This window comes from Pseudorca crassidens, chromosome 2 (assembly GCF_039906515.1).
Source record: "Pseudorca crassidens isolate mPseCra1 chromosome 2, mPseCra1.hap1, whole genome shotgun sequence".
Lineage (NCBI taxonomy): Eukaryota > Metazoa > Chordata > Mammalia > Artiodactyla > Delphinidae > Pseudorca > Pseudorca crassidens.
In genome coordinates, this window is record NC_090297.1 from 10,096,895 (window position 1) to 10,124,462 (window position 27,568).

At 45.0% G+C, this 27,568-nt stretch overlaps 1 protein-coding gene across 2 annotated transcripts; it reads left to right on the top strand.

Annotated features, from left to right (window-relative positions):
- Window positions 1–845: 845 nt before the first annotated feature.
- Window positions 846–27,568, top strand: PDPN (podoplanin). 2 transcript variants are annotated; one of them, XM_067721002.1, is made up of 6 exons: window positions 846–1,331; window positions 19,358–19,488; window positions 21,216–21,345; window positions 24,985–25,020; window positions 25,567–25,678; window positions 26,248–27,568. In XM_067721002.1, exons 1-6 carry the CDS (start codon window positions 1,043–1,045, stop codon window positions 26,252–26,254), a joined length of 705 nt encoding a protein of 234 aa, XP_067577103.1. In that variant the 5' UTR covers window positions 846–1,042; the 3' UTR covers window positions 26,255–27,568. The 2 variants fall into 2 exon arrangements, with proteins under 2 accessions (XP_067577103.1, XP_067577112.1); XM_067721011.1 differs by having other exon boundaries at window positions 25,567–25,672.

Consider the following 27,568-nt stretch of genomic DNA (forward strand, 5'->3'; position numbering starts at 1 on the left):
CTTATTACAAAGTAAATTTGGAATCTGGGGTTTAGGATCTGAAAACAACCAGTTTTCACCTCAGGATGGAGCTTTGGGGCATTGTCTGCTGGTTCTTTTTGCTGAATGGAATTTGTGGCATCTGGGAGTGGGCCACCTCTCCAACTCCTCCCCTTAAAAGAAAAAAAAAAAAAAATTAATTCCAAGAGTTCAAAAGGAAATAAAATCAAAACGTAAATTCTCTTCCTGTTGCTAACATCCCGGACCTGAGATCAGGGCAAGATTGCTTAAACCAGTAAAGTGGGGACTTGGGGGCCAAGGTCCAGGATTAAAGGGGACGAGCCCCAGCTGGAAGTGGACACAGGTTGGTGACCAGGTGGGTCCCTTTGACATCCTTGGGCTGCTGCGCCCCACCGACTGCGCAGGTCTGTCCTGGGCCCCAGCACCGCAGCGCTGTATCCAAAGTAGGAAGAGGCGGATCTCGCGCTCAACATTTTTTCCAAACCTGCCGAAGCCACCGGGGCTGCGAAGCTCCCAGCCAGCTCTCTTCGGCAGCCCCCCGGGAGCCCGCCCGCTCGCGGCCCCTGAACAAGGGCGCAATTTACCAGCGCGAACCGCCTCTGGCTCACCCAGAGGAGGACGGCCACTTTTTTTTTTAAAGCCATCAAATTCAATATTTACAAGAACAATCCCTTGCTTGGTTCTAAAATGACTGGCTACACAAGGAACAGTTTACTTCTAAGAAGAAAAACCTAATCTTGTGCCTTACTCTTAAAAAAGAGACTAATGATGTTTAAAAATTACCAAAAAAAAAAATCGCTTATTGCCTGCGCCCCCTTTCCCTCCTATCGGGGAACAGAATAAAAGCCTATGTTGCCGGGCTCGGGCCCTCCGCGCGTGCCGGCAGCGCCCCGCGGCCGCGGCCCTGTAACTTTAAACCTGGCCTGAGGTCATCGTTTTCGTGCTGGCCAAACAGAGGCAGGGGGCGGTCCTAGGGAGCCCCGAACTGGGACCACCTTACCGCGCGGGCTGTCCCCGCCCTCGCCCTCGTCGGGAGAGATAAATGCCGACTCTGATCCGAAAGTTCCCAACTGCAAAGTTTGATCCTTCGGCTGACGCTGCGGGCGAAGGAACTCGGGGACCCCTCCCGCGCTGGGACTTCTGCTCCCCGCATTTTCCAGCCCCCAGTCTCTCGCTCCATCAAGCGAGGACCTCTGGCTGTTTCATAATCTTCCCCCAGCACAGAAACGAGCTGCTCGGCCCCGCAAAGAACAAGTCAACTAAGAAAATGTGGAAGGTGCCAGTTCTGTTCTTCGTTTTGGGACGCGCATCGCTCTGGGTCCTGGCAGATGGTAAGACCCAGCAGGCGGGGCTCCCTGCAGCTGCTGGTGGGGACGAGCGAGCTGGGACTTGCGGGAATGCCCGGGGCCTGGTATTTGAGGTTGCCCGGGAGAGCAGAGGGGAGTTGGCCGTGTATGTGTGCGCACGAGTCCGGAGGACCCGGGAGAACGAGAGACAGCGGCTTTGCTGGTGCCAGGTCGCAGAGGAAGAGCTGAGCGGGGTGCCAGGAGGAGATCCCGAATCCACAGGCAGCAGGTGTGGAGCAGAGGGGGTCTCCCTCGGTGGCGGCCCACCCCCTGACGGCTCCTGAGAGATAGAGTGGAAGGGTAGCCGCCAGGAGCCTTCCACTGGCGGCGCTGGGCTTTCCTACAGGGCTGTGTATCGGAGGACCGCCCGTGGCCTCAGAAGAAACTGACCCCAAGGAATCGGGAGGGACAGGGGCTGGGGGTGGAATTCCCCTGTGCTGCGACTGTCTCCCTCTGGGGGGCTGTCAGGTCTTATACCCTGTAGGAGGGTACGCTGGACACACCCAGGACCCTACCAGCGGAAACCCATTGGAAGAGGCCTCCGTTATCCTCTGTAGAGAGGATAGTGTGTGTCGACAGGACTGAAGGGGAGGGTCGTGAGTGCGTGGAGGCCTATCTTGAACATTTAGGTTTAAGTTCCTTCGGGGCCATGTGTCAAACTTGGCCAAGAGCGCCAATGACTGAGTGTTGGTGACTCCCTAGACCTTCACTCCGCTGGATCTGTGGATGGGAGCTCTGCCTGCCATCATCTCCTCCCCTTTTCCTCTTTCTCTTACATCTTCTTCTCATCTTGCCTCTTCCTGGCTCAGTGTGCTGTGTTTCTGGCATCCATGCACATTGGTCAGTGTTTACTTTTTCTTGGGTTTTTATTTTTCATCCATTTCCACAGTAGAGTATAAGCTCCCGTGGACACAGCTATGTCTTCGCCTTGATCCCGAGGGCCAAACAATATCTGGTACCACGGTAGTTGCTCACTGAATAGTGGCCCAAGGCGTTGTAAGCTAACTTGTGATCTTTGGAGTTGGAGGTTGAGGAAATGAAACTCTTTTTCATTTTCCAAATTGAGGATGGAGGTAAGCCTGGTGCCAGAAGAATCCTGCTTGAAGGGAGGGGTTTGAGGGAGGACGCCACACAAAGACAATTATACCCAGCCCTAGGGAAGTGATATACGGTCTGTTACTCTCTGCCGGGCCCGTCTGCTTCGGGGAAACTGAGCTGCTCTCTTTGCAGGGCTGGGAGCTATTCGTGGCAGTCCTATCTTTGGAACTTCTCTCTCCAGGGCGATATACATGGCTCTGCGTTTCAGTTACATTTCCTTTTTGGCAAGACAGTGTGCAAATGACAACATTTTGTGCTCAGCGGGGCCAGGTGTGGGAGGCCCCCAAACTGAGCTGCATCCCAGCTCTGCCCAGGAAAGACGGCCGCTGGGCGGCATCCTCTGTTTTCTCCCAGGGAAGGGTTAGCCGTAATTATCTTAAAGACAGTCCCGAGTATCAAAGGTACTCCTAAAAAGAAGTGGTAAACCTTGTCTGAAAAAAACCAGCCACCCCTAGTACTAGCAACTCGATTGCTAAAGACAGAAGCGTCCCCGGACCCCTCCCCGGGGGCTGTGTGTCAATGCAGAGTTGCTGGGTTGCTGGCGAGGATTTGAGGCCCAGAAGGAGGTTTTGTCTGAGCATAATGAGTGAGGCAACTTGAATATGGATGAATAACTTCTTTGAGCTGAGCCATTGTGGGCTCTTGTTGGGGAGCTGGGCTGGGGGTAATTATGGTGATGAATTTTATTATCCTTGTCATAGAAGTCTACTCCCCACTGGGCTTCCCTCATCTAGTGTTATAATCTGGTTCAGTTGTATAATCTGGTCCCACGTGTTGTCTCTTGGGATGTTAGTGGATTCAAAGGAGCTCTGCTGTCCACACATCTGGCATTTTCCTCCTTTGTCAGGCCCTACCCTCACTCTGAACTTTCAACCAAAACACGTACACGGGCCTCTTCATGAGGTCGTTTGTTTTGTGAAATTCTGAGGGCTGCTGCTTGCTGAAAACCCACATGTGCTTTTCCGGGACCAGTCTGCTCAGGATTAATCATGCGGTGAACAAATTTCCCTAAAACTCTTGCCAGTTTCGGATGCTCGGAAACCTTCACGAGTTGCTAAGAGTTTTTGTTGCACTTAAAGCATCTCAGGTCTGTTAGAGCCTTCGTGAGGGAGGCTATCCATTCCTCTGGCGTATGAGATCCCAGATAACATTTAATATAGAAAAGCACATTTTTAAAAAGTATCCAAGCATAAGAAGGCTAAGTTGGGACACGGCAAATAGGGAGGAACCCAGGCTGAGCAGAGGTACACAGCCCCTTCTCGTTCCTCTGGCCTCCATAATGAGAGGCGAGTGAGTAACTCTATACCGAGAATTACAGAGACCCCAAACCTTGGAGTGACTGGATGGTGTGGCCAAGTAGGAAGGACACCACCTCTCTCCCTTTCCCATCCCCCACCATGTGCTAGGAATGTCACAGTTCCCTCATTTAATCATCACAAGGCCTTGAATTATACATTATTATCTTCAGAATATGCCAGAACTGGGATTCAAAAAATGGGCCTAACTCCAAACCTCAAGCTTCTTTTTGCTACATTACACACTGAAAAAAAAGGAGAAGGTTGAACTTGAAATTAAAGGTTAACCTTGCTTTAAACTCCTTAAACGTGAAAACAAAAATTTTTAAGGTATAAAAAGTTCTTTACATTTAATACTTACCATAATACTCCTTTAAACATGAAGATGTCACAGTACCTTAAAATAGGATTCATTAGGTCATTCCCCAAATAGTAATTCATCATCTCCTGAAGTGCTGGATTTGAACTCTAAGCACTTTCGGGGGAGGCGCACCTAGCGAAAAGCATGCACTTCAGTCCTCACCAGCAAAATGACGAACGTGTGCTTTAAATTCCACGGGCTTATCTGAATATTTGTCATATTTCTGGCTTCTAAGAGCAGGCATGCCAGGTTGCCACTTGTGGAAATATTACAGGGGAGGATGTAGAGAGAGAAAAGGCTCACATACTTGGCAGTACCCTTTTGAAACTCACTTGAGAAAAGCTAAATCAGATCCTGTAAGGCTCTCCAAGGAACCTGCCATTCCTTGGATATTCCAAAGAAATATCCAGTGAGAGTGTTTTGCTAGAAGAGAATCAAATGATTGGGGGGAACGGGTGGGTTACTGAGATAAGCCTTAGGATTCCCGTGGGGTGGGCAGGAGATAAAAGCACCTTTTGCTTGGAGTTCTGAATCTTTCCCTACTGATGTCTTAAAACTTTTTGGGAAAGGAAAGTGATCAGGCATTTTATCTGAGGGCTCTGAGATGGAGTCGGGTTAGGGAACAACTGGAATTCTGCCAACTTTCTCCAAGGCAGGAAGATGAGGTGGCTGTTTCCTTCCCTCTGTCTCACCCCAGTGCCCACCAACCAGCCTGCTCATGGCGGCTGGTCCATGGCAAGCATTCCCTTGAACTTCAACAGGTAGGGATGGTTGGGCTCTCCCGCCTTTTCGTCTGGCCGAGTGTCTGCCTCGGGAATTGCTCAGAGGAGATGGGTTTAATTCTTCGAGGGGGATCGAGCTAAGTTCAGAGGGAAATTTGCAGACCTGCCCATCTCATTCACCTAGTTGTCTGAGGAGCTGCAAACTGAAATTGTCAGGGCAACACTAAATTTTATGCAGGGAGAAAAAACACCCCAAAAACAACAAACCTACCAATAGGATAATCACCTTTCCGGAGGAAGGTGTGCTCTCGACCTCTGTCCAGAGGGTCAGGGCTTCCAGGGCTCCAGGCAGTAGAGAGAGGTCACTGAGGTCCCTCCCCCGCAGCGGGGGAGGTAATCGTTGTCATTGTTACATTTGTAGCAGGCAGGGGAATGACAGTTATATGGAATATAGGTGGGAAGTAGGGAAGGGCCACTAGAAGATGCGTCAACATATTACTGATGAGAACGAAGTATTTCCTGTAATTCATCACGCTGTCTCCATCTGGGTGAGTAAAACTCAGTTAATACAAGCAAAGCCGTGATCCAGTGAATGGTATCCTGCCCAGAGGAGAAGGGAGTCTGTTTGCCTAGAATCTAGACAGGGAGGGGAAAGGAATAAGGACTAGATGACGTGAAACCTGCCTTACCCAAGGAATGCATTTATTTAACAAATATTTACTTACTAACTTCTTTGTGAGTCAGGCCAGGCAAACGTTATCCTTGCTAACAGCTGGTATGCAAGATGTCTTATCTGGTGGCCGTAGGGCTCCTGTGAATTAGGGATCCCCGTCCTTTCACAGTCTGGAAATGTATTCCACCCAATTGCTTCACCCCAGACTTTGTTCTATCTGCACCAGACAGGTATTTCACTCTTGAGAAGGGCACGCCTTGAATAGCAAATGTGGGTAGAAAGCATTGGGAAACTATTTCCCATTCTAAATAAGCTATTTGACTTCCTGCCCTCTTATGAGCTTGGCTAGGGTGAAACAGTTTCATCTGAGCTAGATCACCCTATAATAAGATTAAATTTCTGAATCTGTAAAACGAAAGGAACTAGATTCTGCATGGGTGGTATTCGTAGCAGTAACTGTATAATAACAGCTAACAGTTACTGAGTGCTTAGTGTCAAGCACCTTCCAAGCCCTATTGCATTTAATCCACACAACAGACCTACAAGGTAGGAACTATTTGTATTTTACAGATGGGTAAAGAGGCTCAGAGAGCTTCAGTCACTTACACACAGACACAGAGCTAGAAAATAGCAATGGTGAGACTTCACTTCAGGCAGCTCAACCCCAGAGCCCACACCCCTAAACATTCAGCACAACAGCCAGCTATGCTTAGGCTTGTGGCCGCCAAGGACACTCAGAGATGTCAGCAGGTTGATTTCAAGTAACTTTTACAGCAGTAAGTCCACTTGTTATTTGTTGGATACATAATTCAGATTGAAGAACTAGACTGACGTTGGGGTACCTAACTAAAGGACATAACCCCTGTTCCCTTAAACATTTATAGAGCACACATATTATTAGGAACTTTAAGAGTTAGAACGGAATCATACAGTGGGGCTGCAGCTCACACAGAGAGGCAAGGCAGATGTGTGTGTGGTGTATACAGACAAGGCAACACAAAAGTCATGTGCTGCGTGGCACACAACATTACCTGCTGCTAGTCTGGAGATGAGATTCTTGTGGGCTTCAGGAGCTGGAAAAACCCTTGTGGGGAAGATGGGACTTGATCTTGGCTGTGAAAAATGGTGGAGCTGGTTGGGCAGGGTGGCAGGGAAGGGCAATCCTGGCAAGAAAGACTGCTTGGAAAAATGTGTGGAAATTAGAACAACCTGGAGTTTGTGTGGGAAGAGGTGTGGGCAGGCACCCAGGGCTGGGAAAAGCCATGAAGGCTGTCTGGAGTCGTGGGTGTCATGGAGTCATGAGTTGGGGAGGGCTGGAAATCAGGGAGAAGGCTGAGTCCGTGTTGAGTGGGAGGTAGACCTTTTTCTGTAGGCAATAGGCAAATGGGAGCAGATCGGGCCATGAATAGTGATTGCCAGAAGAAAACTTAATGACAAGGACACCATATGGGATTGAATCTAGTTTATGGGACTAGTCTTGGGGGAGGGGGAGAGTCAGGAGATAAAGAGACTAAGCGTGGTTACAGAAGAAGGGGGAATGAGACCAGATTTGGGGGAATAAGAGCCAGCAAGACTTGTAGCTCAGTATCTCCAGATTTCTTCTTATTCTTTCCACATTTTCTGATGTCTTCTTATTCACCTCTTACACCACTCATCACTGCTTTAAAATGTTTTATTGATATGTAATTCTCATGGCATAAAATTACCCCTCTACGTTAAACAATCCAGTGGTTTTAGTATATTCAGAGAGTTGTACAACCATCGCCACTGTCACTATTAGAATATTTTCATCACCCCCTCCTCCAAAGCCCCACACCATTAGCAGCTGCTCCCATGTCCCCCTCCCTCACCCCCTAGCAACCACTAATCTGCCTTCTGTCTTTATGGGTTTGCCCATTTTAGGTATTTCATATAAATGTCATCATACAATATGTGGTCTTTTGTGTCTGGCTTTCACTTAGCATGGTGTTTTCGAGGCTCATCCACGTTGTAGCAGGAGTTCGAATTTTATTCCTTTTTATGGCAGAATAATGTTCTATGACATGGCTATACTGCATTTTGTTTAGCCACTCACCCATTGATGGACATTTGGGTTGTCTCCATTTTGGGGCTACTCCGAGTAATGCTGCTATGAACATTCACGTACAAGTCTTTGTGTGGACATATGTTTTCATTTCTCTCAAGTATGTCCCTAGGAGTAGAATTGCCAGGTCTTATGGTAACTCTATGTTTAACTTTTTGAGGAACTGCCAAAGTGTTTTCCAAAGCAGCTGCACCATTTTACATTCCTCCAACAATGCAGAAAGGTTCCAATTTCTCCACATCCTTGCCAACACTTGTTATTTTCCATTTGGTTGAGTGGTTTTTTTTAAAATTGTAGCCATCCTGGTGTGTGTGGAGTGGTATCTCATTATAATTTTGATTTGCATTCCCCTAATGACCGATGATGTTGCACTTCTTTTCATGTGTTTAAAGGCCATTTATGTATCTTCTTCGGAGAAATATCTATTTGTCTCTTTTGTTCATTTTAAAATTGGGTTGTCATTTTTTATTGTTGAATTCTGTGTGTATCCTGGATACTAGACCTTTATCAGACGTATGAATTGCAAATATTCCTCCCATTCTGTGAGCTGGCTTTTCAATCTCTTGACAGCATCCACTGAAGCACAATTTTTTTTTTAATTTTGACGATGTCTGATTTCTCTGTTTTTTTCTTTTGTTGCCTGTACTGTTGGTGTCTTGTCTAGGAAGCCGTTGCCTAATCCAAGGTCACAAATATTTACTCTTATGTTTTCTTCCAACAGCTGTATAGTTTTAACTCTTACGCTGACGTCATTGATCATTTGAAATTAATTTTTAATGAATTAATCATGGTGTGAAATAGAGGTCCAACGCCATTCTTTTGCATGAAGATATCTAGTGGTCTCAGCGCCATTTTGTTGAAAAGACAGTTCTCTCCACTGAATTATCTTGGTACCCTTGTCAAAATCAATTGCCCATAAAAGTGTGGGTTTATTTCTGGACTCTCAGTTCTATTGCATTGATCTATACATCTCTCCTTATGCTGGTACCACATGGTTTTGATTACTGTAGTTTTGTAGTAAGTTCTGAAATTGGGAAGTGTGAGTCCTTCTCTTTGTTCTTTTCCAAGATCACTTTGGCTATTCTTATCACTGTATTTTAATTATTTGTGTACATCTCTTGCTCTTTAGAGAAGAGAGCAGGACCCGTCTTATTCAGCGCTTAACATATGGGGGGCTTCCCTGGGGGCTCAGTGGTTGCGAGTCCGCCTGCCAATGCAGGGGACACGGGTTCGTGCCCCGGTCCGGGAAGATCCCACATGCTGCGGAGCGGCTGGGCCTGTGAGCCATGGCCGCTGAGCCTGCGCGTCCGGAGCCTGTGCTCCACAACAGGAAAGGCCACAACAGTGAGAGGCCCGCGTACCGCAAAAAAAAAAAAAGACATATGGTTGGTACGTGGTAAACATCTGGCAGGAGGAAGAGGGAAGAAACACAGTGGCCCAATCCGTTTGGCAGGAATGACAAGAAGGCAGGTGATAGAAATCAGATTGGAGGGATGAGAGATTAGGAACCAATGTGATGAGAAGGAACAGGAGGTTATGCATTGTCTTATAGATGCAGTGAGTTTGAGGTACAAGTAAGACATCCAATCTGATGTATGTGATGGGTACCTGGGGAGATCGCAACTAAAATGGCATCAGAAATAAGCCCTGGACACAAAGTTTGCTGCCTGAATTCCCCATTCATGGGAACAAGGGAGAAGGATGGCAAGGAGGCTCAGAAGAAACAGGCTCAGGCTCAAGGCCAAGGACAGATAGTGGAAACACAGCTACATACTGTACATTCCTGTAGGGCCCCATCCTCCTGGGCTCACAGCTGGACTGTCTGTGGAGGATGTCTGTGCATGGGTGGAGGGTGAGGTCAGAGCCGAAGGGGCTTCTCTTTTCGCTGTTGCAAAATCAGGGCCTGCTCAGCTGACAGCCCTGCGTGAATCACAAGCTCAGTTTCCGAGCAGATGGTGAGTGTTTCCCAAACACCCGATCATCCCATTGAGATGCTGTGCTCCAGGCCAGCGCTTCTAAAGCCCGCTTTAGTTGTTTGGTTATTCAGGTACTAAGCGGTCCACCCTAGGAGGTGGCCTCTTGATGCAGGTCTGCGGCCCCTGCCAGGTTCCAGAAAAGTTATTACAGAGGTGTTGTTTCCAGTCCACAAAACTGTGAACTCATTTCCTCTTTTTACTGAGAACATTCCGCTCTTGGTCAAGAGAGAAACCTCTCCCCAGGTTGAGTAATCTTGGTTGAGGTTGTAACCAACAGCCTCGAGTTTTGGCATTTGAAGGGTCCTGAGCCCTCTTTGAGTTTGGGGTGAGTGGGTAAGTTGATTCATTCTCCTGAGTCCTGAAAAGTGTAAATATTCATTCATTCATTCATTCAGTTATCAGAGACTGCTAGCGGCTGGGCCATAGACTTACAGCAGAAAGGAATGCTGCCCTCAAGAAGTTTGATAAATTGATAAATGCTTAGTAGGGAGAAAGTCGTGAATGCGGTGTTATCAAGCCCTACACTAATTTAGAGGAGATTACTTTCTCCTGGCACCTCGGGAGGGTGCAAGTGGGCTCTGAAGGAAGAGGTGTTTTCCCTGGGCCGTGAAAAGTACGTAGGGTTTGGGTGGGCAGTGATGGAGATGAGTGGGGGAGGAGAATGAGTGGGAGCTGTGGAAAAGTAACCAATACACATAAAGGCTGTGTAACGGAGTGGTTAGAGCTGGGGATTTCTTTGGAGTCTGACAGATCTTGATGTGTAAGCCCTGCATCACCCCTTGCTGGCTACATGGGTAGATTACTCTCAGCTCCACCATCCTCATTTACAAAATGAGGATGATGTCAGTCTGCAAGGCTTTTGTGAAGATCAAAAGAGAGTGCTTGGCACAAACGTTGTGCACATTCTCCTATAAACTAGTCGCCGTTATTAAAATACCTACCGCGTGGATGGTCGTGGAGATGGATGGCAAAGATTTGTGAAGGGTACACACTAGGTCCCAATTCCTTTTCCCCCATCGAAGGGAAGAGAATGGATGTGGTTGGGAGACCTGTCTTACGGACTGCGTGTCCTGCGCCTTCCACCTGCCAGTGAGTGGTGTGAGTCCTTGCTTCTGAAATGAAACAGGAGTCCCCAGCCATCTCTGGCCCCTCTCCTTTCTTTATTGCCATGTTCAGCAGCAGAGAGTTTCAGAACGCTGCCTCCAGCTTTGGGAGGTGACCCAGAGGGGTCAAAGAAAAATGCCCCTCGGGGCATTGAGCATAACCTCCCCTTCTCTGAAGCCAGGGGATGTTCGCTGCTCCAAGTCTTAATGGGTAGCATTTCTTCTGATTTCTCTAGAGGAACTAGTGACACTTGTCTGATCTCTGCAGGCTTGACACGTTTCTCTTGATTTTTTCTGGGAGAGGCACACATCCCCGATGCCGACAGCGGGCAGTCTCGGCCTCATCCTGCAGGGACTGACAGGACCGGATGCAATGAGTGGACAGGCTGCTGCTCATTAAAAATCAAACGGCAGAGCAGCAAAGTCCATCCTCATAGGGGAAGTGTCCTGTTTTCAGCTCTGCTGTCTCTTTCATCAGGGGAAGACATTTAACAATTCTTGGGTGAAGCAGGGCGGACGGTGGTAGGAATATTATAAGGAAAGGGAGAACTCAAAAGAAATCTCCTACTTGGCTGTAAGTGTACTCATTCAGTCAGTCACTCAGCAAACATCTGCTAAATACTTAACCATGGTGCCAGGCGTGGGGAATATGGGACTCTGTGGGCTGGAGGCTGTACTGTACTGCCTGGAGGAAAATTAAGAGCACATGTGTTCCTGTGGGGTACTGAGTGGTGTGGCCAGACTTCTAGGAGTTGCCTAGATTCTCCACGGCCAAACTGTGATCCAGTAAGCAATTTACCAGGATCCTTGGAAGGGGTGGAGGTAGGTGGGGAAGCCCACAGGCCACATCAGTGATTGTACTGACCACAACCCGGGGTCTGCCAGGAGTTGAGGGTCTGGGTCGGCCAATGGCTTTCGATATTCCACAGAAAGGCTTCTGTACAAGTGAGGATGTGGGCCAGCCTATGGGACCAGAGGGGTCACTCGAAAGGTGTGGTAAATAAAAGCAAAGTCCGAACACCTTTCTTCCGGCTGCAGAAACCCACGAAAGGAGTACCATCAAACAGCTAAATTGGGGATGTCTTGAATGGAGATGAAAGGCTGTACAAAGATCTGACTATCTCGGTGATCACAGTGGGTGGTCTGCAGAATGTTGGAAAACGTTGGAGGTTGACACCCCTCTGCAGTTTGGGGTGTGTTTATTTTCAGGCTTCTGAGCACAGTTTTGAGACATGGAAAAAAATAATGTCTAAAAGCCAGTGTCTGGGCAAAGAAACAGAAGCAGGCATTTTTGGTTTTGTTTTCTAAGTAGATGTTTTGACCTCCCTCTAAAAGCATTACATTCTCCCAAATTTAATTGGGATTATTTGTTTGTCAGTTATCTTACAGTTTCTCCTACAGGGAAAATTCAGAACTTCCTAGGATGTTGCAAGAAAAGAAAAAGAGCATTCTACTTATGGACGGCCACAAAAATCATTCCAAGGCCGTGCAGTCATCCATCTTCAAAGGGTTATTTGTGCATTTAGATGCTGGAGCAGCTCAAAATGCTGGAAAATCCAGACAGCATGAAAGGTGCCTTAATCTACTGGCTAACACCACCCGTTTTCTTTGAAACCCTGGGGGTAACTCAGCTTGACTTCTTTTAAAATCAACTTTCCCACTTTAATCTCCAGCTGTTGGATTCTGAAGCTTCAGGTCAGCAGAAAGAGGACCACAGGGAACTTCTTCCTTATGTGGAGATGGAAATGGGGCAGAGGCTCTTTACCTAAACTTATGTAGGAGACTTCTGTGGCTGTCCTGATAAAACAAGGTGAAATCCAGTAAAGGACTCAGCATCATATGGGAACATCCTTCTCTTTTCAGTTCACCGATTCATACTCTAAATGTGGTTATCAGGACTTCCCTGGTGGTCCAATGGTTAGGACTGTGCCTTCTAATGCAGGGGGTGAGGGTTCGATCCCTGGTCGGGGAGCAAAGATCCTGCATGCCTCACGGCCAAAAAACCAAAACAAACCCCAAAACCCATAAAATAGAAGCAAGGGCTTCCCATGGCGCAGTGGTTGGGAGTCCGCCTGCCGATGCAGGGGACGCGGGTTCGTGCCCCGGTCCAGGAAGATCCCACATGCCGCGGAGCGGCTGGGCCCGTGAGCCATGGCCGCTGAGCCTGCGCGTCCGGAGCCTGTGCTCCACAACAGGAAAGGCCACAACAGTGAGAGACCCGCGTACCACAGAAAAAAAGCAAAATTGTAGCAAATTCAATAAAAGACTTAAAAAAAATAAAATAAATGTTGTTATCCACAGAGCTGCAGCAAATGGTAAAATGAAGTCTTGCCGCTGAGGTTTCATATTTATTTCTGATTGTTGGGGTAATGACTTAAGATGCTTTCCAGCCATTACCTGTCCAGTTCTTTCCCTTCCCACTGCTCTGTCCTGGTGCAAACACCACCCACTTCTGCCTGGACAACAGTCTAAGTGATCTTTCAGCTTCCGTCTGACGCCAGCACCATACCCGACACCCACATCTATTCCATGGCACTAAGAGTGGTTCCTGGGACTGGGGTTATGTCCTGCCCCCACTCAGATCATCTCCTGGCTTCCTTTCTACTCCAGTTGAAATCAAGACCCCTTCCTTACAGAGTTCCACCAGACTGGCCCTCCACACCTCCCGGGTCTCATTTTCTTACCATCCAGCCACACTGATCACCCTGTTTCTGGAGTGTGTGGTGCTCCAAGCTCATTCTGGGCTTCAGGGTTAGTTAGACCAGCTCTTCACCTACCTGGAGATCACTCAGTCATTCAACAAATACGTACTGAGTGCCTCCCCTGTGCCAGTATCGTAGGCAATGGGGACGTTGAGGTGAAACAGCCTTTACTGAGCTTATGTTCTAGTGGGACAGTCGATCAGTGAATATACAAATATTCACTAATATTACTGTGTGGGGAGGGGGCTTCTGATCTCCATGGGTGGTCAGGAAGGCCTACGGAGAAAGTACCCTGTGAGCAGGGATCTGAAGGGGGGGGGCGGGGTGCAGGAGCTCTATCTTGAGATTTTCTCTTTGTCTGCTTGTTGTGAGCACCCGTACTCCACCACAACGGTACCCAAATCCACGAGAGTGGAGACCTCACCTGGTTCACGCCTCTCTCTCCAGTGCCCAGAATGGGGCCCAGCATATAGTAGGTGTGCAGTAAATATTCAAGGAGATAGAGGTGAACCTCGGGAAAGCTCCAGTCTCCATCGTTGCTGCTGCCTTTGTTTGTAGAAGCAAGAGAACCTCTGCTCTGAGCAATACAGCCTTTGTAAGGCAGTTCACACCTGACTTCTAACCTGCCACTTCTGGGTGCCTAGTCCGAGAAGGGGACTCATTTGAGGAAATAGAGGTTGTAGTCACTAAATAACTTGATTGGGGGATTCTAACGGATGGGATTTCATAAGAGGAGGTGAGATGCCCAAGGAAGCAACTGCTTCCGACAACCAGGATTATAATTTTTTTTTTTATGAAGACATTGGATACTGTCATTCAATTTATTTGGGTGCATAATTTACATTTTTCATTGTTAATGTAATCTTATGTTAATCTTCTTTTAACATCTTTATTGGAGTATAATTGCTTTACAATGGTGTGTTAGTTTCTGCTTTATAACAAAGTGAATCAGCTATATGCATACATTATCCCCATATCCCCTCCCTCTTGCATCTCCCTCCCACCCTCCCTATCCCACCCCTCTAGGTAGTCACAAAGCACCGAGCTGATCTCCCTGTGCTATGCGGCTGCTTCCCACTAGCTATCTATTTTACGTTTGGTAGTGTATACATGTCCATGCCACTCTCTCACTTCGTCCCAGCTTACCCTTCCCCCTCCCTGTGTCCTCAAGTCCATTCTTTACGTCTGCGTCTTTATTCCTGTCCTGCCCCTAGGTTCTTCAGAACCTTTTTTTTTTTTTTTAGATTCCATATATATGTGTTAGCATACGGTATTTGTTTTTCTCTTCCTGACTTACTTCACTCTGTATGACAGACTCTAGGTCCGTCCACCTCACTGCAAATGACCCAATTTCGTTCCTTTTTATGGCTGAGTAATATTCCATTGTATATATGTGCCACGTCTTCTTTACAGGATTATAATTTAAGGGAGGATGAGGGTGGGGGTGAAGAGGAAGGATGACAGAACCCAGGACGGGTGGGCATTTTCCAGGCAACAGCTGCCATAGAGTCACCAAAGCGTCTTGGGGGCCAATGAGCAGGGAAAACACTTGGCTTTGCATCCATCACTGACCAGGCCGACTTGGCAAATCGTTTAACTTCTGACCTTGTTAAAGAAAGTTTTTCTGGCACTCGTTCAAGCAGCTGCAAAACTTTAACCAAGACTATTGCCGTAGGGGAGAGAGATGGGGCTCAACTTCAAATACAGTAAGGACAGCTGGGGATTTGTGGCCAAGGAGCAGAGTGAGGGGCAGTGGATAGAAAATTATGAAGAAGAGACCTCAAGGGTAGGGGGCTTCTTGCTAAACTGGCCTAACAGGATTCTTGCTAAAGGCAGTCCAGGGACTTAGACATCAAAGGTGGGAGATGGGGAACTTGATCACATATCGAGGGGTCGAGAGATTGTCTCTAACCTGAACTTAGCTGGGTTCTTGCTGAAACTGGACTCTGCAGTGATGGACACGGAAGCCCAAGGCCATGGTCTCATTGAGAAGCGGGCTCAGAGGAGCCTCACTAAGGTTTGGTCAAGGAGGGCCTCTGTCAACCTCACCTTCCTCATCTGATCAATGAGGACAAAAATGCCCAATGCAACCCACCCTGTGATATAAAGTCAGCCCGAAGACGTCACGTAAACCCTGCATTGCTGAACAAATGGGAGAGAGGGTGTGTTGTAATGCTGTACCTCCTGCCCTCAGCAGAACCTATGACTCAGAAAGACCTCAGTGCACTTCTGTTCGAGTGTGGCACCCTCTCCTTGTGCTTGCTCTCTGCACCCTGTTTTATTCTAACTACATCCCTGGCACAGAATAGCTCAGTGGCGGTCAGCTGATGTGAAGAGGAAGAGGGAGATGGTGGCGAGGGGAACACAGCTTTAGGAATCAGTTCTGGAAAGAGTCTGCAGACAGAGGGCGGAATGCAGGGGGCATGGGGGCAGATGGCAGTGCCCAGGTCGTTTAGGCTGGTCCTTGTGCTAAAGGTTTCTCCCAATACCCTGACACAGTATTTGGAAGAAACCATTTGTCTCAATGAGAGCTAGTTTTGAAGCAGAGAGGAAAAGAGGAATTATTGCAATGACAGTTTAATCCTTGGGGGAAAATCACATTTATATTCCCATTTTACATCACACTTTGAGATGAACACAAGACAAATAGAAAGAACCTTAAGGAAAATATAGATGAAATTTACATAATCTTGAGGAAGGGTTGGTAAGTGTGACATCAGAGGGACAAAACAAGCTTAATAAGTTAGACTAGTGAGGGACCTTGCCACTCACAGAGAGACATGCCAATTAGTAAAAAAAAAAAAAAAAAAAAAAAAAAAAAAAGATTGTAGCATCTATTCCAAAGAATACATTCTTAAGGCATAAAGAGCACTTAAAAATTATAAAAAAAAGGTGAATACCATAAGAGAAAAATGATCACAAGAGAAGACACTCCTATCGGCCAGCAAACAGATGGAACAACTCACCAGCACAAATCAGAGAAGTGTAAATAAAACCACAAAACTGAAAACACTTACACAAAGGCTTTTAATCAAGAATTTGGGACTGTTGCAAGGCAATCACAGTAAGAGTGTGATTTAATATTCCATCCAAATTCTAAAATATTTTAAAAGAAATGCCATCCCATAAATGTATGGAAACTAGAATAATTTCTTCGGAGCTATTAGACTTTAATGCTAAGATAAAAATTATTCATAATTAACACTTTTATCCCAATAAGCATATCTTCAGTGCTCATTTGTTCTCAAACTTAGAAACCTTAAGATCAAATCAAATTATCACATCATCTTCTTAGAGGTAGTACCTTTTTAAAGAATAACACATACACACAAATTCCAAAGCAAATGGATGCCTTACAGCTGTATTTGGAAACTTCCATTGGTTCTGACCAGCAGGCTGGAGGAGGCTGGGTGTGGCAGGAAAAAGGTGTTCATGTGAGCATAAGGGAACACCGCTCCAGAACAGACTCTGTTATTGTAGGTTCATCGCTGCACTTATATAAACAGTTGTGCATGTTGCCTGTGCACACACGTGTCTTAGGAAGAAAAAAAGGATTGGGGAGCAAAGGCATCAATACATGATTTGAATTTCACCATTCAAGAGAAAAGGATGTCAAATGCTGGCTGGAAACTCAGCAGCTGGGCTCGTAGGAACCCTTCACCCAGGAAAGCCTTCAGCTGAAATAATGAGAGGGAGAATTGAGCATCTCTTGTTAAAGATCAACTTTCCCATGGAGCAAAAAGAACTCCAGGGCAGTGAGACAAAAGAAATGCCTCTTAATCATGAGTGTCATTCATAAAATGTCCTTTGTCTATTCAGAGCAATTTTAGTCCTTGGGTCTGTGGGCCAAGAGTAGAAAAGAACAAGAAGGAATTTTTATCAAGTTACGCTTTCAATGAACTGAACATTCTATGAAAGAATTCAAACTAACTTCATTCAGTACTTAATTTGTTTAAAGCAAGGGTGGTTTTATTTTGCTTTTTAAAGTTAGAGGATGCCATATAGTAAGTGATTTTGCTGAACACTCCAGAAAACATTTTTTAAGTGGATGGTCTGTTAACTGAGTTCAAACCAGGAGTGGAAGAAAAGAAAATAGGATGCTTAGTTTTTTAATAAAGACTGCTTGCCTAGCAAAGGGATATTCCCCCTTGAGCTTGATAACTACAGTCAACATTTGGGACTTCCCTGGTGGCGCAGTGGTTAAGAATCCGCCTGCCAATACGTGGGACACGGGTTCGAGCCCTGGTCCAGGAAGATCCCACATGCCGCGGAGCAACTAAACCCGTACGCCACAACTACTGAGCCCATGAGCCACAACTACTGAGCCCGTGAGCCACAACTACTGAGCCTGCGAGCCACACTACTGAAGCCCATGCGCCACAACTACTGAGCCCGCGTGCCACAGCTACTGCAGCCCGCGCACCTAGAGCTCGTGCCCCACAACAAGAGAAGCCACCAACCCCCACTGCTAGAGAAAACCCGAGCGCAGCAAAGAAGACCCAACGGAGCCAAAACAAAAAAAAAATACATTCAACATTTGCTGAGATCATGGTCATAAATCCTTAGCAGGAGCCCCCAGCAACCAGCCAAAAAGGGAGGCGACCCCTTTGCAGGCACTGAGGTATTCAGTTATTGCTAACTAGTGAAAGCTTTTCCCCCCACCCCAGATGAAAAATAAATGCATATGCTCAGGAGCCTCATCCAGAACGTCGATTGGCAACACTGGATTAGGACCCTCAGTGCAAAAAGAAGGCTCACGGAACAAGAGAATTTACTCTAGAGGTTTCCTTCCTCTCTGCATAGCAAAAAAGCTGTGATCAGATATTTATTAGCTGTGACTTTGGGTGAGCCATCTAAGCATGGGAAGAATAAGGAATCTTAAGGCAAGGGCCAGATTGCTCACTTAGGCACTGTCTAGATATGAACATCTGCCCTTCAGTTAAGCACATAAGTCCCCAAGCACCCCGTCGCTCTTGCTCCTGGGCTGTGTGCTCACTTATTTTGCAACTGCAGTTAGTCATGGAATTTCTTCCAGAGCCACTCGAGTCTGGAGAGGGAACCCATGACCAATGAGTCAGATTTGCTTTAACTTGTGAAAAGGGTTATTTGATGAGTTGAGATGGTGCTCCTACTAGGTCAGGATTAGCTCCGATCATTGCGGTAGAGGGTGAAGAGGCCACTTCTAGTTCTCTCCCGAGTCCTGGAATTCAACCTGCAATCTCACCCCACCCATCCCCTCCTTCTCTGGAAACCTTTCTCATCGGCACACAGGGTCATTCATCTAGTGCTAATGCAGAAAAGCCAGAATCAGGGGCTGTGAGGTCTCTCTTTAGTACAGCTCTGGGTGCACTAGAAGGTTCTATTGGTTATCTCGGCATCCTTAAGTACATTACTGATCTCCCCTGCAGGCGATAACCCCAACCGTAAAGGAAGAGGTTGAACTCTGTGTCGTCTGTGAGGTCTGTGGTCAGAGGCAGTGATTCTAATCATTAAGCAGACAGCAATCTCAAAACTAAATGGACAGTGAGATTGATTTTAAAAAGAAGGAGGCCCTGCTTTTGGACATTCTGATTCAGTAGGTGGGTTAGAGCCTGCTAATTAGCATTTTTAGAAATCTTTCCATGTTATTCTTCTAGGTCTAAACGATATTCTATTGACCCAAATGCATTAATTCATTGTATGAAATGGCACCAGGAAGAATCAGGTTCATTATTGAAAAGGCAAAGTGTACACTCCCCATCCAGCATACCTCAGTGGGATACCAGGGAGGGGCTGCCTGCTTCACCTTTTTATATGCCCATCTTCCTTTCTTTTACAATGGAGATAACCAGGCAGTTGTATGTATGTAGAATGGTTTGTGTTAAGCCAGAATGACAAGCCCCCTAAAAAGAAAAAATACCCAAAAGAAATGAAAAGAAAATAATCTGACTGAAGCTGGCCAGTTAGGTCTACCCACATGATTTCCACGTTGAGGTCTGACTCAGTCTTTCCTTTTCAGCCAGCACGGTCCGGCCAGAAGATGACATGACTACAGGTGTGGAAAATAGCAAGGCGGCCCTGGGTATGGAAGATTACGTGACCCCAAGTGCCAGTGGAGAGCCCCATAAGTCTGCTGGCTTGACAGCTCTGGTGAGTGAGCACATGCAGGGATATTTATTATATGTATGTGATCACATGCAAGGTTATTTATTATATGTATGTGATCACATGCAGGGATATTTATTACATGTATGTGATCACATGCAGGGATATTTATTATATGTATGTGATCACATGCAGGGATATTTATTATATGTATGTGATCACATGCAAGGTTACTTATTATATGTATGTGATCACACGCAATGATATTTTGTGACTGACTTATTTCAGCATGCTTGAACATAATGTCCCCAGTGTTCATCCATATGGTAGCATGTGTAAGAATTTTTTTCCTTTTGAGGTTGAATAATATTCCATTGTATGTACCACATTTTCTTCATCTGTTTGGATTGCTTCTAACTCTTGGCTATTGTGAATAGTGCTGCTATGAACACGGCTGTGCAAATCTCTCTTCCAGACCCTGCTTTTAATTCTTTTGGGTGTACACCCAGAAGTGGGATTGCTGGATCATATGGTAGTTCTATTTTTAATTTTTCTAAGGACCTCCATTCTATTTTCCGTAGTGATTGCAACCGTTCTACCAACAGTGCACAGTGGTTCCAGTTTCTCCACATCCTTGCCAACGTGTTATTTTCTGCTCTTTTGATAGTAGCCATCCTAACAGGTGTGAGGCAATAATCTCATTGTGGTTTTGATTTGCTTTTCCCTGATGATTAGTGATATTAAGCATCTTTTGTATGTTTTTGGCCCTTGCGTATCATATTTGGGGATGTGTCTACTCAAGTCCTTTTGCCCAGGGAACTCCCTGGTGGTCCAGTGGTTAGGAGTCTGTGTTTCCACTGCAGGAGGCATGGGTTTGATCCCTGGTCAGGGAACTTAGATCCTGCATGCTGTGCGGCACAGCCAAAAAAAAAAAAAAAGACTGGAAGTCAAGTCCTTTTGCCCATTTTTTTAAGTCAAGTTATTTGATTTTTTTGTCATTGAGTTGTAGGAGTTCTATATACTTTAATCAGATATTAAAGTATATGATTTGCAAATATTTTCTCCCATTCCATAGGTTGCCTTTTCCCTCTGGTTGGTTGTGTCCTTTGATGCACAAAATTTTAAGTTTGATGTAGTCCCGTTGATCTATGTTTGTTTTTGTTGCCTGTGCTCTCCAGCATATTTGTCGAATGCTACCGTGGCATGAACTTTGGAGTCAGCAGAACCATTTCCAAGTCTTGTTCTGTTGCTTGTTAGCTCTGTGAGCTTGGGCGTATTATCCGATCTCTCTAAGCCTGATTCATACTATAGGGCTAATAATAGAATTTACTTAGGGGTTTTTGTGGTGTATATGAGAAGGTATTTAGAGGGCCTGGCAAATAGTAAGCTCTTAGTAAAGGCTAACTATCACTCTAATTGGGGAAGGAAGGGCATTAAAAATAATACAACATCGTATGTGCCAAATAAATGTTACAGGGGAGAAGTGCCATTCAAGTTCAAGGAAGAGAAAGAATTAATGCCTCGTGCCCCAGTGTTTTCTGAAGAGTTTAGACCTTAGGAAGTCAGCGTGCTAAACATTTGGCATTTACTTCAGGATTTTACTCCTATCCCCATTCTTGTTGTTTCTTTATGTTTGTTTTCTTGTTTCCACTTTAAATTCAGGTCATCATATAGCTTATACATTTATGCCACCTTAAATCCATTTCTGTTATAAGGCAGAGTATAAAGCATTAGGTTTTATTTCTGTTTTGCCTCATTTACATCTCCAATAGATGCCGACAAGAGCCAAGAGCATAACAGAAGATCACAAAGAGGACCGGCCGACTGCGGAAAGCACAGCCCACTCCCAAGGACAAAGCCAGAGCACCACAACCCCGAATGTGGCAACTCGTCCGGCCCCGGGTAAGAAAACCAGACACCCCAGTAGGGGTTGATCTTCTTTTGCATAATCAGTGTATTCCGGAAAATCCAGGAACGAATATAATAATCAACGGGGCACATATTGGAATGCAAGCCCTAAGTTTGAACCAAGCTTTCTGTGAAATATGAATTTCAGAATTTTTATTTATTGGTTTGCTGACCACAGCTTTCTAACCTTATGTGACAACTAGTGATAATGCCTCCACAGGGGCAAGTTAGATAGCTATGGGTGTCATGTTGCTGACCCTCACCTGATATCATGCCACACTAAGAGCTTTGTGTTGACACCCAAAAGCGTAAAACGTAAGCCAACCTATGTAAATCTTAGTAGATTCTATGCTAACGGTTACCACCTTACACTGAGTCATGTCTGTACACAATGAAGCAAGAATCTACTCTAAACCAGTCTTACCGGGATTTGGGGTTGTGCTTGTGATTCTCAGTTGGTACCTGCAGCAAAGTGAATGGGACCCCATGAGGTGAAACTCTTTAGGGCAACTTTGAGTCTTTGTCATTATTATGAGGTTTAGACCATCACTAATGAGCATGAGGAAAGATCATTGCCATTACAACTTAGCAGGAGGGAAAGAGCCTCCTATTTCCAGAACTTTCTTAAGAGAAATTCAGTTGTTTGGGATATTTTTAAACTATACCTTATTTTGTAGTAGATAGGAGTGGAAGAGAAAAGGAACTAATCCTCTAATAACTGCAATGAAAGCTTGCTAACTCAAGCAATTTTCTATAATCATTTTATATAGTTAGGTGTTTTCATCTTTAAATGAAAGCAAACACAAGGACCTTCCCTAAAGCCGTGGTTCCCGAAACCAGTTGCACAGCTGAACACCTAGAAAGTTATTCCTTACTGTTTAATATGCATTTCCAGACCCAATCGCCAATCTGGTTTTAAAAACTCTGTAGCACTTCTGAAGATTTTTTGAATGCGTTATATTTGTACACCCATGTTCACAGCAGCAGTAGACACAGTAGATAAAACGTGGAGGCAGCCCCATTATCCATGGACAGATGACTGGATAAACAGAAATGTGTCATATACATACAATGGAGTATTATTCAGCCTTTAAAAGGAAGAAAATTCTCACACATGCTACAACATGGATGAACCTCGAGGGCTAAATGGAATAAGCCAGTCACCAAAAGACAAACACTGTGTGATTCCACTTAGATGAGACACATAGAGTAGTCAAAATCATAGAGACAGAAAGTAGAATGGTTGTTGCCAGGGCTGTGGGGGAGGAGGGAGTGGGGAATCGGTACAGTGTCAGTTTTGCAAGATGAAAAGGAGTTCTGGGGCTTCCCTGGTGGCGCAGTGGTTGAGAGTCCGCCTGCCGATGCAGGGGACACGGGTTCGTGTCCCGGTCTGGGAAGATCCCACGTGCCGCGGAGCGGCTGCGCCCGTGAGCCACGGCCGCTGAGCCTGCGCGTCTGGAGCCTGTTGCTCCGCAACGGGAGAGGCCACAACAGTGAGAGGCCAGCGTACCGCAAAAAAAAAAAAGAAAAAGAAAAGAAAAAGAAAAGGAGTTCTGGAGATGGATGGTGGTGATGTTTGCACAACAGTGTGAATGTATTTAATACCATCAAACAGTACGCTGAAAAATGGTGAAGACAGTAAAGTTTATGTTGTGTATTTTACCACAAAGATAAAAAAAAGTTTTATAACATGCTTTGAAAATAAAGCCTACGGTTACTCCAAGATGCTAAAGAAATGGTTAACATTAAACACCAGAGAGAACCAAATAGGGCTAAGGGAGGAAAGAATCGTCAATATATTGATAATTGGTCATTGGAAAGCATTTCAAAATTTTGGAGAAGCATTGATCATTTGTAACAAGAGTTCACAGCTAATGAGCAGCAGAAAATGGAGCATTACAAGTTGACTAGTTTTTATAGCATATCAGGAGATTTCTCCTATTCCTTAAAAATAAAAATTCTCGATTAACTGGAAAATACGGTTGCTCTCTTGTCCTGTCCCCTACCCCACCCTTTCACAAAAACTGTGATTATAGCACATTCCCACTGCATGTATCAGTGTTCCAAGAAATGTTCACATGTGAGTTACAATGTAATTATAAACAATTGGTTTTTTAAGAGGTCATCTTATTAGGGCAGCAGATGTCTTTCCCATGAAACGCCCAAGGCTGATGATGTTCGTATGTATGACACACTTGCACGATCACAGTCAGTATAACTGGGAGGGAGCTAAGGAGTACAAGACTAGTAAACTCTAATTTAGTAATGAATCTTCCACAAACTTTATTTTCGGTAATGTATTTTCTGACAAATGATGTCATTGATGGTGATAATGTTATGTTATGTTATGAGCCCAGTATGCAGCATGTTAAGACGTGATAAGCAAAAGACATGACCTGTCTCTACTGGTAGTTGGCAGCCAGGTATAACATTTAGGGAGTTGATTGGATGACACCTTTGTCCTGGGCAGGCTTCAAAACCAGCCATCTCCCAGTCTCCCAACTGGGTTGGCGCGATCAGCTTGAGCTCCACGTAAGTGCTGTAGAGCTGTGAGTTCAGCTCATGCAGGGAGAGCTGGGTTCAAGGACCCATACCCTGGGGCCATCTTGAAAAGATGTCTTCTTTTTGAAGATGGATTTGGTACAGAGTGGATGACTTCTTTCCAACTCAACCGTTAGAAAAAGAAAGCATCGTATAGCTGATGGTTGGCTGGTGTCACCTTTGATTAGGAAAGCTATTGGATATCTGTGGTATTTTGCAAATTGTGAACTAAGTTTCTAGGGAAGGGCCTGATTGCATCACTTCTCTCCATTGTCTCATTATATCAAGGCCTCTTGACTTCTTCATAAACACCTACCACCCAGAGGAGTGAAGGACTCAGTATACAAAGAAGTTGATGGGAGAAACAAAACAAAAGGCCTTTATTTTTTAATAGAAATTGTGTAAAATTACCTGAAAGAAACTCACAGTTTTATTAGTTGCAGGAAGGTATTCATAATTAAACAACTTCACATCCTTGGTAAATGAGAATATTCACATTGTAACTATTGGATTAAGTTTAGCTGCAGATAGAAATCCTACAATAATAGTGCCATAAATACAAAGGGTATATTCTCATTAAAATCATGTGCCCTGTAAGATCTGGATTTTGCTAGGAAATTGATATCATGAGGCAAATCACAGTCTTGACCACAACTTCCAAAACATTTTGCTCTCAGAATGATGTTTCTTCAAAATAGACCTCATCACAATGGGTGAGTTTTCCATATGGTCTTGACATTGGACCAAGAATCAAGGGGCTTAGATTCTTTTGTTACCCTAACTTCTGAAATCTTTGACTATTTATTTAAGATCTCTATGGGTCCGTTTCCTTGACACTGTTCTCTACAGTGGGTGAGAAAAAAAGTAACCTCCACAAAAGAACTACAGACCCATAGGTGTGAAGAAGCATTCGTAAATTCAATAATAATAGTTTTGAAACAAGATCACGTCAGAGCTTGCTTAAAACTCCCCTGATCCAATTTACTTAAGAAATTATCCTCTTTGCTTGTGTTTTGTTCATCTTCTGCCAATTGTTAAATTATAGTTACTAAATCCTAATAATTCTATATCATTACATCTCTCTCTTTATAGGGAAAACAGATGGAGAAAAACCAACAGTTAAGAAAGGTGGGTTCGATTTTGGTACCAAAATATTCTTATGTTTTAAAAAAGGTCTCTTTGAACTTAATCTTTGTGATGAATTACATTCTTTCCCGGATTCTAGTCAATGGGAGCAGAATACGAGCCTTCTGAGAATAGGTTTCAAACCTCTTTTAAGAGAGAAAAGCCTGTATTTGAAAATAAGCAAACTGCAAATAAGTCTATTCACTTAATGACAGCTATGGAAAACGGTGTCATATCACAATTTATCATTCCTAAGAATGAAAATAGGGGCTAATTTAGTAGCTGTGTGTACACGAACGCTACCCAGTAATTAACAGTGAAGCCACCTAGTAGGAGTGGTATGCTTGAGAGATCTTGAGACCCAGGAAACTTTCCATTCATAATATGAGATTAGAATAACCCAACATTTCTCCCTTCCTAAGTCAACTCCCACTGAATACAGGAGAAACAACATAGAACATCATTTGTTATCTACAGTGGGCCAGTGGCATTGCTTATTGCTGGGTATTGTTTGTCTGGGGCTTATGCTTTCTTTTTCTTCTCAATCAGGTGGCTTGTCAACAATGACCCTGACTGGAATCATAGTTGGGGTCTTACTAGCCATTGGATTCATTGGTGGAATCATCACTGTGTTTGTTCGGAAAATGTCAGGAAGGTACTCGTAAGTAAATATCTTAGGCCCGTGTGATAGGTAAATGAGGGCAGCCATTTCCAACCTTTGAACTAATAGAAACCTCCAAATAAAGGTCGTGTTCAGAAGCCACCAACCTCTGTAAGCACTACGTCTGAAGCTTCCCCAGAAGAACGTGTGTCTACCTGGGGCCTCATAAATTTCCCGGAAAGTACCAGAGATGGCTCTTTAGTTGACTTCCATTGAGATCTCACCATATTTGACCTCTTGTCTTAATTTTCCAACTAAGTGAACTTGAACGAAAACCCATCTGTTGGGAAGATAATATGATTGGGTGGGGAAGGATAAATGCTATACAACTGGGGGGTCGAGGGATACAATTAGCAATACAGTTGCAGAGTGATGTGTCTGGAAATGCACGGGAATCTGACCCTGGGTGTGAGGACCAGGCCTGGAGGAGGGATGAGCAGGGAGAGAAGAGCCCCCTAATCCAGAACTGGAAGACGTAGACAAAGGACAATAGGAACAATGACTTACGGGATTACCAGTCACAGTGCCAGTAAAAGAAGTGACCGTCACCTTTCTCTTTGTTTTCACAGGCCCTAAAGAGCTTAAGAATTGTGCCCTCCTGCCAGTATGTTTTTAAAAAGAGAGTTTCCGACTTCCCCCTCATGCCTGACCGTGTGGAGAAGATGACCTGTGGAAATGCTTCCCCACTCCACTCAAAATCCACGGTGATTCCTCCACTTGCCAAAAGTAATGGAAGGAAAGGGTATTCATAAGACTTGCTTCTCTAAGCGTTTGTCTTCTGAAAAAAAAATTGTTTTAATATAAATTTTGTATAAGATGATTTAAAATGCATAGAAAACGGAGCAAAGCTATGTCGTCTGATGTGTAACTAAGGTAGACAATATAATTCAATCGATGTTAGAAACTGAAATCATGTCTTTGTTCTGATTGTTCTCTCTTGTTGTTAAAACGCAAAGGAATTTGGAAATATTTATACCAACGACGTCCTTGGGTGTAAAGCTATGTCAGAAAGTGGCATAAGCATTTTGCAGTTTCTGATCTGTTGAAACGTATGCACTCCAGTCTAATCGGGTCTGTTTTTAAAGCCTGATTTGGTGTGAATAATCAAGTAGAAAATCTAAACTTGCTTAATATGTAAAGAGCAACCGCCTTTCACTGGTCTGGGTAAATCATTGCAAAGGTATCTATTTTAGATCATAAACAGAAGTCTGTACTTCGGGGAAGGCATGTTGTGTCTCACAACAAGGGCACCGACAGGGTCGCAGTGTGCTCGGCTGCCTGCTGCAATGATGACTTTATGAAACAAAGGTTTGCTTCTACCTGTCCCCTTCCGCTCCCCTCAGATGATGGGGATCCAGAGCTAAAGGGGTGACCTTCTCTCTTCCCCATGACACAAGTCCTCCAGATTGGCTACTTTGCTCTGGAATATGCGGATCTCAGCCCTGGGTGCTGAGGAGGCTGCTGAAGGCCCAGTGGTGCCAGAGGCTCAGGTGTTCCAGGAACCAAGAACCACAGTGATCCCCAACCCCTGTGTGTGCCTTTGAGAAAGAGAACCTGCCAGTTTCCTAACATTTACTTTCTGCCTCGGAAGAAAGATATGGGAATACTGATTTTTAAAAAGCAGCTGGATTTAGAGACTCTATTTTACAATGAAAGATATTTCTGGTCTTCATGAGATCCCACATACTTCTGTGGGGTCACGATGGACAGTTCTGTCTTGGCACCATCCAACTCAGGACATTTCTCCCTGTAGGTGAACTGAATTCTTTCTCCTACACAAAAAATGTTTGTACTGAGCAGACGCTGTATCACAGTTGTGGTTGTACAGTTCTGATAGCCTCTAAACTCGTACGGGTTCATAAAACAGGAAAAAGTAAAACTATCAGTCTA